The sequence below is a fragment of the Cricetulus griseus genome (assembly GCF_003668045.3).
Source record: "Cricetulus griseus strain 17A/GY chromosome 1 unlocalized genomic scaffold, alternate assembly CriGri-PICRH-1.0 chr1_1, whole genome shotgun sequence".
Classification (NCBI taxonomy): domain Eukaryota; kingdom Metazoa; phylum Chordata; class Mammalia; order Rodentia; family Cricetidae; genus Cricetulus; species Cricetulus griseus.
In genome coordinates, this window is record NW_023276807.1 from 58,665,010 (window position 1) to 58,678,112 (window position 13,103).

Genomic DNA, 13,103 nt, shown 5'->3' on the forward strand with positions numbered 1-13,103 from the left:
TCCTCTGTGTGACACTGGGGATTAATGCAGGGACCCAGCATAGCAGAGGCAGATGACAGCCTGGGGGACACAGATGCTGAAGGCCATGGCTAGGAAGTGAGTGGCTCGAAGCTCAGCAACTGGCTTATACTGAACCTCAGGAAAACAAGGTCGCTCAGGGCAAGGGTTGACAGCTCCCTGAGTGCTACCTGTGAAGTGTGCAGACATGACTGCATATGTGAGTCTGTCTGAGCTCAGATTTGTGGTTCCCCTTCGTGTTCTTCAGGGCTTTCTTAGGCCACAGGGCCTCCACTTGAGGGTTCACTCATCAGTACAGTGGACAGAACACACACACACACGTCGGCATATTCTCCGACTCTCCCTGGTGTTGCCCTGTGCAGCTTTGACACTCTGCTAGTAGGAAGGCCTTGGCAGAAGCAGTCTTTCATCCTTGTACCTTCAGAAACAGGGGTCATGTGACATCTTGTATGCTTTAAATACTTGTCATTGAGGATGATGTAATGTTATGCAGGCATTTCATCATTAACATTGGAAATGCCAGGCATTTTTTTTTTAATGTTGGAAGCTAAGCAGTTTTTTCAGGTCATATTTGAAATCATCATCATCATCGTTGTCATTATTTCATGTGTGCATGTGCAATTGTGTTGGTGTGTGATTTGTTTTAGGATAGGGTCCACCCATGTAACCCAGGCTAACCTTGCTAGGATGGCCCACAAGTCAAGATCCTTTTGTCTTAGCCTCCCAAGGGCTGCGATTACAGCTGTGTGCACCCTTTTCTGGAATGATAGTCCCTCTTTGATTTGCAGGTTCTATATGGCAGTGCTGCAGCCATAGAGATTCTTGCTTATACTATCCATGCTCATGTTAACTCCATGGGATCATGACTTTATGATTCCTTTCTTGACAGACCATGCCACGTAGGCCACACACCTGTGATTTGAGACTGATCCCAAAGCCAGCCTCTGCTATTTATTCTTTTGATATTTTATAGGGCACCACCTCAGTTCCTGGTTGAGTATTTGGGGCAATGTTAATTTTGGCTAAGGAATCAAGGCAGGTCTTTAGGAAGACTTTAGGGTCAAGAACAACAGGAGCCTCGAGACTGGTGTGTCACTCAGTGTTAGATTTTTAGCAAATGTGAGCTGCAAGGAGACATCACTTTGACGTCAAGACTTTAATTCCTGCTTCTAATCCCAAGTCCCGGAGTTCTGAGAGAACAAGAAGACCCAGGATGGATAGAAAGGGAACTGAGAGAGCAGTGTCCAGGGCGGGATGGTGACTGTATGTGGATAGGTCCCATGGTAAGTGCTGCCTCACTATGCATCCCTAGCAAGTGGGGTGTGAAGAGTGTTCCAGTGTGGCTAGACCAGCATCTAGGGTAACCACCAAATCTCTGTAGGCTGTGATGGAACATGAGCCTGAGTGATGTGGGCTCCTGTGCAAATTCACAGCAATGCCCATGCAAGAGGTGGGATTGTAAAAAGCTAGCTGAAGGACACCAGTGTTCCCAACTTCCCAGGCCCTGTTCTTGAAAATACCAGGTGAGCTCACTTATTCTGGCAGCCGTTGTCTGGGTTGCTGGAGAGTTGTCTGTGTTCAGGGCCAGCATAGGTAGCTAGGCCTTTGGACAGCATATCTAAATAACAGGAGTGCTTGCCACCCCCACCCCTTTCCGCTTTGATCAGAGTTTATATGTCTATAGAAATACTACTTTCAATTAGGAGACTGTTTAGGGGAAAGGCATTAGCTCTTGCAACCGTAGTAGGAGCCTGCTGGTTATGAATGGGATCTTGTGGCTCAGAGAGAATCTTGTCCCAACCCAGCGGCTTTTAAAGCGTTCTTGCAGAGACAAAAATTAACACAGGCATCAAGATAGCATTTATGTGGGGCTGGAGAGATGGCTCAGAGGTTAAGAGCACAGACTGCTCTTCCAGAGGTCCTGAGTTCAATTCCCAGTAACCACATGGTGGCTCACAACCATCCGTTATGAGATCTGATGCCCTCTTCTGGTATGCAGATATACATGGAAGCAGAATTCACAATAAATACATATGCATATATGCATAATAATATATGCATAATAAATAAATAAGATCTTTAAAAAAAGATAGCAGTTATGTGGACAGTAAAGATTCTATCATGGAAGTAGTACAATGAGCTCCTAAGGCAGGGGCTCTCAACCTGTGGGTCGTGACCCCTGGGAATCACCTATCTGATATCATGCATATCAGATATTTACATTAGAATCCATAACAGTAGCAAAATAACAGTTTGAAGTAGCAATGAAATAATTTTTATGGCTGGGGGATCACCACAACCTGAGGAGCTGTGTTAAAGAGTCACAGCATTAGGAAGGTCAGGAACCACTGTTTTAAGGAGTAGGGCAGATAATGCCAGTTTTTTAAGGGAAGGCAAGACTTTCAATTATTGGTCTTCGAAATGTACATATGATATGCTCTTTTTATGTGTGAAATATTTCCAAGTAAACATTTTTTTTATACTGTTGGAAAGAAATTCATGTCTCTTTTGTCTTTATTTGATATAGGTGAGCATAGCTACCCCAAAGCAGAAACCCAAAACTCCATTCTGCTTCGGTAAGTACTGAGCCACAGTGGGTTTTCTTCTTGGACATGTGACTTCTTTTCCAGGGAAGACAGCCCTGTGGTCCCATGTGAACTGTATCTTGTGTGTGAGAGTGGATTAGATAATAGCGATGTTCTGGATGCCAAGTAACACCACTGCAAAATTATTAATAACTTGTGACCAGGCACACAGGGGCCAGCCATGTTTTAGCCAGGCTGGCCTCTGCTCACTCTGCCTCCTGCCCTTCTTCTTTTTTCTTCCCCCCTCTCTTTAAGTCTTTCCCCACCTCCAGCTCCATGCCCAAGCTGGACTGGAACTTTGCTTCTGCTGTACCCAGACTCCAAAGTGCTGAGATTACACGCTAAATTGTGGCTGTGTTTCAGTTTTCTTGATGCTACAAGGTGGATAGAAAACATCTGGTAGAAGTTTCTGGGAGCCTTCACTTTAGAATCGAGTGGTGATGTAGGAAATGAGGAGGTCTGAGAGAAGGCAAATAGGCGGGAAAGAGTTAAAATGAAGGAAGGAATGTTGAGGGTCTCAAGGTTGCCAAAAGAGTGGCAGTTGGGGGTGGTGTTAGTGGCCGTAGGAAGCAGAGCCACTCCATCAATGCCTCACACCTCTCTGCCGCTGCCAAGTCCAGTGACTCCGTGGCTGAGAGCAAATGCGGAGACATTTCTGTGTTCAGGGAGGCTCTGCACATAAGCTTCGGGGAGGCAGAGTCGCTTCTTGTTTTGTCACTGCACGTTCTCAGCACATAGAATGGCTGCTGGCACATAGTGGGTACTCAACAAGTATTTGTTATATGAACCACAAAGGGAGTTCTTGGTCTCCTCTGCAATGGCTTCTTGACTTCACGCCAATGCTAGAGGGTTGAAGGGACCCCTCCTTCTCCCAACTTCAGATTGGTGCTCTCTTTCTCCCATTTCTTCCAAATATCATTACTAAGTTCAGAAATCAATCTTAAATTTTGTGGTCTGCTCATCTAATAATGTCTAAACAATAATTAATAATAAAAAAATTCAGTGGTAAGTATGGGGGACCAAATATCCCTATTATGGAATATTCTGGGTTCAGGCCCTGGCTGACATAAACAGTGATGGCGCCAGGAAACTCTGAGTCACCATTTTATTGTTAATTAACACCAGGCTGTAACTTTACCTGGCCTGAGGGTAATATGCCTCTTATTTTGCATCTGTAGGGGCCTAAGCATCTAAATAGGCCCTCACCTGGGCGGAGGGCTAGAGATATGTGAGTAATGGATGAGGACAAAAGGAGAGGAACAAAGTGGGCGAGGGCCAGAGGGAGAGAGGAGGACAAAGAGAGAAATGGTTGCCTCGTGGTACTAGCATGATGGTTAAGGGACACCAGAAAAGATGGTTAATAAAGGAATGGCTCTAGTTCCACAACATGGAACTGAGAGCTCTCTAAAGATGGCAAGATGCCTATGTTTGGTCTTTATCGCCGTTGGGTTACTAGAAGCTTCCAAGCCCACATACCCCCACTCAGGTAGAACCTCATGGCTGTCGTGGGTTAAAGCTGAGGCAAGCCGGGCCACGACAGGTAGGTAAGCTGTTGACTAAGGAAATGTCAGAGGGAAGAACAAGTTGAAAATGAGGTCAAGGTCACAGACCTGATCTCCAGCAAGCCTTCTTCCGTTTCCCAGGCACAGACAAGACAAGATTGTGCTGGTAGAAGCAAGTACTAGGCCCCCAGCGCAATGCTTCATGAGTATCTTATGGATGTCTTATGAATAGCTACTCTTACTGCCAGTGTCATTCTGGTGCTGATGGGAGAATCCTTGCTTTTAAAGATGAGTTGCTGTGGTCTGCCATTTCTGAATATGCAAGTGACTTGTGGTAGTTTCTGGTTCTGCTGAATAGCCTCTATGGGTCTTGTCACCTCTTGTGGTCCAAGAATTCTGACCTGAAACATTTTCTCTCCTTCCCTCTTTACTCTTAACAGTTATCAATGCCCTGTCTCAGAGATACTTTCTTCAAGCCAATGACCAGAAAGATCTGAAGGACTGGGTTGAAGCTTTGAACCAAGCCAGCAAGATTACCGTATGTATACTTTTTGTTCTTTCTGAACGTGGCAAGTCCCAGTGTTTGGCCTCAGAGGGGTAGGAGCAGAACTTAGAAGGCAGCAGGGACTTGCCCTGGAGCCAGCTCTGTCTAATCTCCTCTTATCCATTGGCTGACAGCAACAAGTTAACTTGAGAGTTCGTTTGCATCAAGTTCAAGGGGAAGTTTATGGAGTGTTCTGTCCCCTTTGTGCTTCCTGGGAGGGGCTCCTATCAGTCATGTTCTGGGTAATTATGGGATGCTGATTCAGTGTTGTGCTGGAAAAAGGATTGCTGACTATGAGAAGTTGGGGAATGAGAAGGAACTTAGATCTATTTTTTTTCTAGTTTAGGGAATACTCTTCCTTGTCGTGTCTGCTAAAGTTTTCCATTTAAAAGCTTTGCTAACTTTGAAGCCTGTTCATGGACTGTGTTAACTACTCTTGTCTTCCTGGACTTGGCTAAAGAAGAATTTATTTCATATTCTATCAAAATATCTTTAAAGAATGAAATAGAGAAGAGTGAGAAGGAAGGAGAGGGGGAAAGATGAGTTAGCTTCCCAGCACAGTGACAACATGCTTGAAATAATCTAGTTATAAAAAGGAGAGGTTAATTACAGATCATGGGGCATCCCTGCTGCTTTGGGCTTGTGATGAGGCAAGCTATCGAGGTGGAGCTTGGGATATAGGAGACCTGTTCATCTCCCAGTAGTTGGGAAGCAAAGAACAAAGCAAGAAGAAGCTGAGGTCCCACTATCCCCATTAAGGCATATGCCCAATGACCTAACTTTTCCCACTCTGTCCCATATCTGGAAAGTTCCACTGCTTCCCAATAGTGTCACAAGCTGGGGACCAAGCATCTAACTTGGGGAATATTTAGTGACTATAGCAAAAACTGCTTTGAGGAAAAAGAAAAAAAAAAAAGAACAACAGCAAAATGAAACCCAGCAAGCCTGACAGAGTCAGGTCTACCACAGTTTGCTGAAAACTTAGAAATTCTGTATTGTACAGTGCCTTAGGGTTTCTATTGCTGTGATGAAACACTATGACCAAAGGCAATCTGGGGAGGAAAGAGTTTATTTGGCTTACACTTCCTCATTGCAGTCCATTGTTGTGAAGGAAATCAGGACAGGAACTCAAACAGGGTAGGAACCTGGAGGCAGGAGCTGATGCAGAGGCCATGGAGGAACACTTACTGGCTTGCTCCCCATGGCTTGTTCAGTCTGCTTTCTTATAGAACCCAGGACCAACAGCCCAGGGGTGACCTCATCCACCATGGGCTGGGCCCTCCCCCATCAATCACCAAGAAAATGCCTTACATCTGGATCTTATGAAGGCATTTTCTGAATTGAGGCTCCCTCCTCTCTGTCAAGTTGAAATAAGACTAGCCAGCACATGCAGTCGGAAATATTGGTCTTCCAATGATTTAAAATAAAATTGCCCATTGCTGGAGCAAATTATTCTTCCAGACACCTTAGAGTTCCATGAATACACACATGTATGTCCAGCATTTGTGTTGCTGGACCCAAGCAGAGTAAAATTTAGCCATGTTAGGCGTGTGCCAGCTATTTACTATTCTGGTAACCCTTGGTAACCCTGCACAAAGGGAGGGTGAGGCAAGGCTGGTGGAGGAAGGGTCTTGCTGTGTGCTGTTTCTGAACTGTGGATATGGGGTGTTTCCTCAGACACTCACAGGAAGCAGATTGTGTGTGTGTGTGTGTGTGTGTGTGTGTGTGTGTGTGTGTGTGTGTGTATACACATGTATATATTCTACCATGCCCTGCTCATTTATAAATACTCTGACTCCTTGTTTTGCTGGGGACTTTTTGTCCGGTCTTAACTACTAGCATATGAGTGCCAAAAAGATAGGACTCATGTCTGTTCTATCTGGTGTTTGATCTTTGCTTTCTAATCAGGGTTAGCTCATCCTGTTAGCTCATATATGTATATAGTAAGTTCAGTGTGTGTGTGTGTGTGTGTGTGTGTGTGTGTTTGCGTGTGTGTATATATGTTTGCATGTGTATATATGTGTATGTGTGCGTATTTGTGTGTGTGTGTACGTGTGTAGACGTGCATTTGTGTGTGTGTCTGTATCTGCGTATTGTATGTGAATAAAAGTGTATGTGTGCTTGTGTGTACGTATGTATGTATGCATTTGTGTGTGTCATTGTGTAAGGTTGTGTAAGGGGTTACAGCTGAGTTCCTCCTATTTGGATATGGATATGCATGGAGGAGCTGGAGGGGACAGGAGAGTGCTCTTACCGTCCTTTAGTAAATTAGCTTTTCCTTTCACTCATTCACATCCTGTTTGTGGTTCTGCCTGTTCCCTAGTCTTTCTATTTCTTGCTGACCATACCTCTCTTCTTCCCAGGTACCCAAGGCTGGGGCCGTACCCATGGCCACTGAAGTTCTCAGAAACCTAACTGCTCCTCCCAACCCAGACAAGAAGCCTCAGATGGCCTACAAGACTGAGATCATCGGGGGAGTGGTGGTGCAAACACCCATCAGCCAGGTGCCATTGGTTAGGGCTGCTGGGGGCAGTAAAGAAATATCCATTGAGCCCAAGGACCAGCACATAGCAACAGGATGAAGGATCTGGTGGAGAGGGGTGACCATGAAAATACAGTGCAGGGTGGGTGTGGCCAGGGCCAATGTAGAAGTTGAGGCTATGACATCATGACATCTTGAGGATGTGTGGTCTGTGGGCTTCTGCTTAAGATCTGGGCAATGAACACTTTTAAAACTTAAAGGAAATGTGGCTGAGGCAGTGAGTGAGACTAGACCCAAGTCTGCAGTCCCTCTTTCCATTTGGGGACTTGTGCCCTCTTCTGTCTATATTGTCTGTCCTTCCTCTTCTGGGTCTCTCCAGCCAGTGTCTTGCTTTGTGAAAACACTCAGTGGAGTGCCTGATTGGAAGCAAAGTTAATTTTTATTTCTTTGACTGACATATATCAAAAAGGCTAGGGGTGTGGTGGGAAGGCTGGGAGGAGCTGGGGCTGCCCAGAGGAGTGACCTGGGCATTAACAGTGACACTGTTTTCTTGTAGAATGGAGGGGATGGGCAGGAAGGGACTGAGCCAGGGTCTCACGCCTTCCTGCGGAGGTCTCAGAGCTACATCCCCACATCAGGCTGCCGTCCTTCCACCGGGCCTCCTCTCATTAAGAGTGGCTACTGTGTGAAGCAAGGGAATGTGGTGAGTGCCAGTACAGGGGCTACCCTGGGGTTCTGGTGATTCCTCAGAGTCAGTGGGCATGGGTACAGCAGAGGACAATGACAGGAGGAGCTGTTCCCCCTCTATGCTGATCATCACTGGGAAGGAGCCATAAACCTCCAAGAAAACTTGTCCCTGGTGTGAAGAAGCCTCACTGCCTTCAAACTGATGCAGTCTGCAAACTGATGGGCAAATTTCCCTCCTCCCAACCCCCTACTCTTGCTCCTAAGACTCTTGCTCCTAAGAGAATGAGCTCCTATGTTGTCTTAGTCTGGATTTCTGTTATTGAGATGAAACACTGTGACTGAAAAGCAAGTTGGGGAGGAAAGGGTTTATTTGGCTTGCACTTCCCTAGCACAGTTCATCACTGAAGGAAGTCAGGACAGGAGCTCAAGCAGGACAGAAACCTGAAGGTAGGAACTGATGCAGAGGTGCTGCTTACTGGCTTGCTCTACATGGCTTGCTCAACCTGCTTTCTTATAGAACCCAGGGCCACCAGCCCAGGGATGGCACCACCCATAATGGGCTGGGACCTCCCCCATTGATCACTAATTAAGAAAATGCCCTACAGCTGGATCTTATGAGGGCATTTCTCAATCGAGACTTGCCTATAGCTCACTTTATTTGAGACATTTTCTTAATTGAGGTTCCCCCCTCTCAGATGACTCTAGCTTGTGTCAAAGTTAACATAAAACTAGCCAGCACAGCAGTAGCTTCTAGTGGCAGCAGTATTAAGAGTTAGATGTTTGGCCTTGGGAAGATCAGGCTCAGATGGAGGCCTGGATCTTTATTCCCCTTACTTGTCCCCGATGACAATGACAATGACATTCTGTAGACCAGGCTTCCATGGTGCTGGTTGCCTGGGCATTTATTGTGACAACACTAGTCCTGGCACTGGAAACCTCTCCTTAATGTTTGGCTTCTTATTTTGCATTTCAGAGGAAGAGTTGGAAACGTCGCTTCTTTGCCCTCGATGACTTTACCATCTGCTACTTCAAGTGTGAGCAGGTGGGTAGTAGGTTCCGGTCCCTCTCGAGAGATCACCGAAGCAGAGACCGGACCCACATAGACTTCCAAGGCACCTCTTTGTCTTATTTCTGTTCAACATGTGTCTCTTTATGATGCTATTAAAAGGACCTGGGTTGCTGCCAGCCTCTGCAAGGTAGGCTGCCGTGGGGGTGGAGCCACAGTAGCTGCTTAGATTTCTCCCCCTTAATGATTATTTTGAAACCAGGTTGGTTTTAGCGAAGACTCTGAGAGAGGGATGTTGGTGAGCTGGTGTGGGTCACTGGGCCATTTATGTAGCCTCACCTGTCCATCTTCCATTCTTCCCACCAGGACAGAGAGCCTCTGCGTACTATACTGCTCAAAGATGTTCTCAAGACTCACGAGTGTCTCGTCAAGTCTGGGTAATTGCCTCTCCTTATTCATTAAATATTTTATTTTCTTTTTTATGGTGTTTTGCCTGCATGTGTGTCTGTGTGAGGGAGTCAGATCCTCTGGAATTGGAGGTACAGACAGCCACCATGTGGGTGCTGGGAATTGAACCTGGGTCTTCTGGAAAAGCAGCCAGTGCTCTTAACTGCTGAGCCATTTCTCCAGCCTCTCTTATTCATTCTGAGCAGAACCTCTGTCTTCTTTAAATCTTCATTCATTATCCCCTTTCAGGCTCTGTTTAAGAGTCCTTGTGGTTGACTGAGTGCCTTTCCTCCTTTGGTTTTTATTTTATTTTATTTATTTAGAAACAGAGTTTCTCTGTGTAGCCCTGGCTGTCCTGGAACTCATTCTAGACCAGGCTGACCTCAAACTCAGAGATCCGTCTGCCTCTGCCTCCTGAGTGCTGGATTAAAGGAGTGGCCACTATTGCCTGCCATTCCTCTTTTGTTCTTGATGCCCCCTTAACACAGGGGGTGATTCACAACATGCTTATGTTACTACCACTTGGCAGAAACAAGTATTTTTATTTGTTCCTCTTTCCACTAGGAAACATACCTTCTGAGTGCTTGGTGCGCGTAGGGTAATTCAGGGATTGACAAGAGACTATCCCATATCTGGGCCCCAGATACAGGTGCCCGTGGACAAGGGAACCTTAACAGACCCCAAGCATATCTTTCACGAGGCTGTAGTCTGTCTAGACTGTGCTTGAAATCTCACCCTCCTATAGGCCATGAGGGGATCTATCAGCAGTAGGCATCCTGCCCTCCTGCGAAAGCATGGCACCACTTTACCTAAACACACATGCTGCCTGATTCAGGGAAGCAGGGGCAGAAATGCTGTGATAAATCTTTCCAATTAGCCCTTGGAGGGTACAGAAGACTGGGGAGGCACCCAGGGATAATTGGTAATCCATGAAAGTAGGTATCTCCCCGAGTGTGGCTCCAGAGGGAAGAACTCAGCATGGCTAGATCATGAGAGATCACTGATTGCTCCTGACCCTGGAGGGACTGGGTAGATCTATGAGGTGACTTGGGACATGCTAGCCCATCTTGGAGAGCTAGGGGAGGGTTCAGCCTGAGAGTCTTAAGAACTTGCCCTACCTCTAATTGCCTGAGTCACACTGAACTTGAGTCAGGGAGGTGAAGTCCACAGGGAAGGTTGTGGCTTTGAGGCCTCAGCTCTGTTCAATGGTGTAGCCTCTCTGGAGCCATGGGGGTTAAGGGGGTGGGAATTCAGGACAGCTGTAATCAATGATTGCTGTTGAAATGAACTGAAAGCAGCAGCCTGGGCAGTGGATGTGAAAAGGAGTAGAACTCCCTTCCTGTTTGATTTCATCTCCTTGATGGATTCTGGGACTTACTGCATTTGCATGAATAATCTAGAAGGTGAAACCATTTAGCCCTATCTTAGTTAGGCTTTCTGTTGTTGCTTCAAAACACCAAAAAGCAACTAGGGGAGGAAAGGATTTATTTGGCTTACACTCTCATATCACTGTTTATAATCAAAGGTATTCAGGACAGGTACATGGAGTCAAGAACTGATGCAGAGGCCATGGAGGAGTGCTGCTTACTGGTTTGCTCCCCATGGCTTGCTCAGCCTCCTTTCTTAAGGAACCTAGGAGTACCTGCCCAGGGATGGCCCCACCCACAATGGGATGGGCCCTCCCACATTAGTCACTAATTAAGAAATGCCCTACAGGCTTGCCCACAGCCTGATCTTATGGAGGCATTTTCATATGGAGAGTAGCTCAGGAAGGAGGAGGAGTAGTTGGTGGATGTATTTCAAGAGATCCCTGCTGTTCAGGCTGCCTCTGATGGCCATCAGTAAGCATCTTTGTTTCCATTTCCCACTCAAGTACTGGCAACATTTATAGTACATGTCTCAAAGACTTTTTCTGTCACTGGTGATTGGGCCCCGTCTATGCACCCTACCTACATATCCCCGCTCTGCCTGGAGGGCATGTCACTGGCCATGTCACTTGTGTGTTTTCATTATAGAAGGCACTTCTGCCTGTGACCAACCCTTCCTTGGCACGAGGCTCTTTATTAACATGGAATGCAGTCTTACCTGCATCTGGTCTTGCCTCCTCAGGTGGTTTTCCTGGTAGCAATTAGGTCTTTACTCCTCAAGCAGTCCCCATGGTGACTGGATGCACACTGCAGGCAGTGAACATAGGAAACAATGTCAGTCAATTCGGGTTGAGCATCACCACTTACTTCTTGCCCTCTGCTTGGCAGCAGTCAGGATTTCTCTTCCAAAACCCACACCCTGTTTGAAGCCTGTTGTTCTTTTCTTTTTGATTACATTTCTCCCTTTTATTCTTCCAAACCCTCCCACATTTCCCTCTCTGTCTGATCTCCACCAAATTCATGCCCTCTCTGCCTGCCTGCGTGTCTCTCTCTCTCTCTCTCTCTCTCTCTCTCTCTCTCTCTCTCTCTGTGTGTGTGTGTGTGTGTGTGTGTGAAGCTTATTATCATCCATTTATTTGGTCTTAGTGCACCACCACTAAGCTACACTCTATCCCCAGAAGCAGACATTTTCTGTTTTTTTTTTTCCACCAAAGGAAACTAATTTTTACATTTATTTTGTGCAAGCATACAAAGGAATATGTTCCAATATGCCATTTTCATATCTACTTCATTTTGTTGTCTCTTGTTCTCCACTCTTCTCTCATTCCACTCTCCATGCTGGTCCTTTGACCCATGGTCATCCCCATTCTGCTCCCCATCTCACAACCTCTTTGTTTCCCCTTTATGGTCTCCTTTCTTTAAAAAAATTTTTTGCCCATTATTTGCTTGTTGGTTTATATGTGTGATCGAATGCACACACACGTGCATGTGGAGATCAGAAGACAATATGTAGGAATTGGTTCTCTCCTTCTGCCAAGTCAGACTTGGTGGTACCTGGCAAGCTCTTACCCGCTGAGCCACCTTGCCAGCCTTCATGGTTTTTCTAGTTTCATGATGTGTTATTCACCCTCACATAATATGTGTATATTAAATTTACACACATATAAAAATTGAAGTCTACGATCCACCTGTGAGAGAAAACACATACTACCAGTCTTTCTCAGTCTGAGTTACTTTGCTTATTGTAGTAATTTCCAGTTTCATGTGTTTTTCTGCAAATTCCATGATTTTATTTTTCTTTAAATTTTTTTTCCATTATTTATATGGATGTAGACTATCTGTGTGAGTGTGCCACATATGTGCAGGTACCTGTTGGGGCCAGAAGAGGGTGTCAGATCCCCTGGAGCTGGAGTGACATGTGGTTGTGAGCCTCCTAATATGGGTGCTATGAACTGAACTCAGGCCTTCTTGGTAGAGCAGGGAATGCTCTTAACTGCTGAGCTATCTATCCAGCCCCTTTATTTTTCTTTACAACCAACCACATTCTGTTGTGTCTGTGTACCATTCATCTGGTGATGGACATCAAGGTTGATATGATTTCCATGCTATTGTGAGTAATGCAGTAATTGCCAGAGCGTGCAAGTATCTTCACAGTAGAAAGTAGTCTTTCCAGCAACCTGTCAGGAGTAGTATAGATGGGTCATATGGCCATTTTATTTTTAGTTTCTTGAGGAACCTGATTTCCATAGTGGCTGTACCAGTTTACACCATTAGTAAGTAAGGGTTCATCTTTCCCCATATCTTTGCCAGCATCTGTTATCTTCTTGCTGTGGGTCATTCTGACAGCGGTGAGATGAAGTCTTAAAAATAATTCGAATTTGCATTTCTCTGATGGCTAAGGATGTTGAACAGTTTCCTGGGAAGCGAATATTAAAGCTTTTTTACTCTCCATTTCTGTTTCTCTC

The 13,103-nt window shown here is 45.7% G+C and overlaps 1 protein-coding gene across 7 annotated transcripts in view; it reads left to right on the forward strand.

The window, feature by feature from the left end:
- Plekha2 (pleckstrin homology domain containing A2) overlaps positions 1-13,103 on the forward strand; it is a 110,551-nt gene that overhangs the window by 75,157 nt on the left and 22,291 nt on the right. For 6 of the 7 annotated variants that reach the window (XM_027395322.2, XM_027395320.2, XM_027395323.2 and 3 more), the window contains 6 exons: positions 2,546-2,594; positions 4,546-4,643; positions 7,013-7,153; positions 7,688-7,834; positions 8,792-8,860; positions 9,191-9,261. In XM_027395322.2, coding sequence (XP_027251123.1) covers positions 2,546-2,594; positions 4,546-4,643; positions 7,013-7,153; positions 7,688-7,834; positions 8,792-8,860; positions 9,191-9,261 — 575 coding nt within the window. Of the gene's footprint in view, positions 1-1,198; positions 1,302-2,545; positions 2,595-4,545; positions 4,644-7,012; positions 7,154-7,687; positions 7,835-8,791; positions 8,861-9,190; positions 9,262-13,103 lie in introns of all 7 variants that reach the window. The other variant, XM_027395325.2, reaches the window with a different exon arrangement.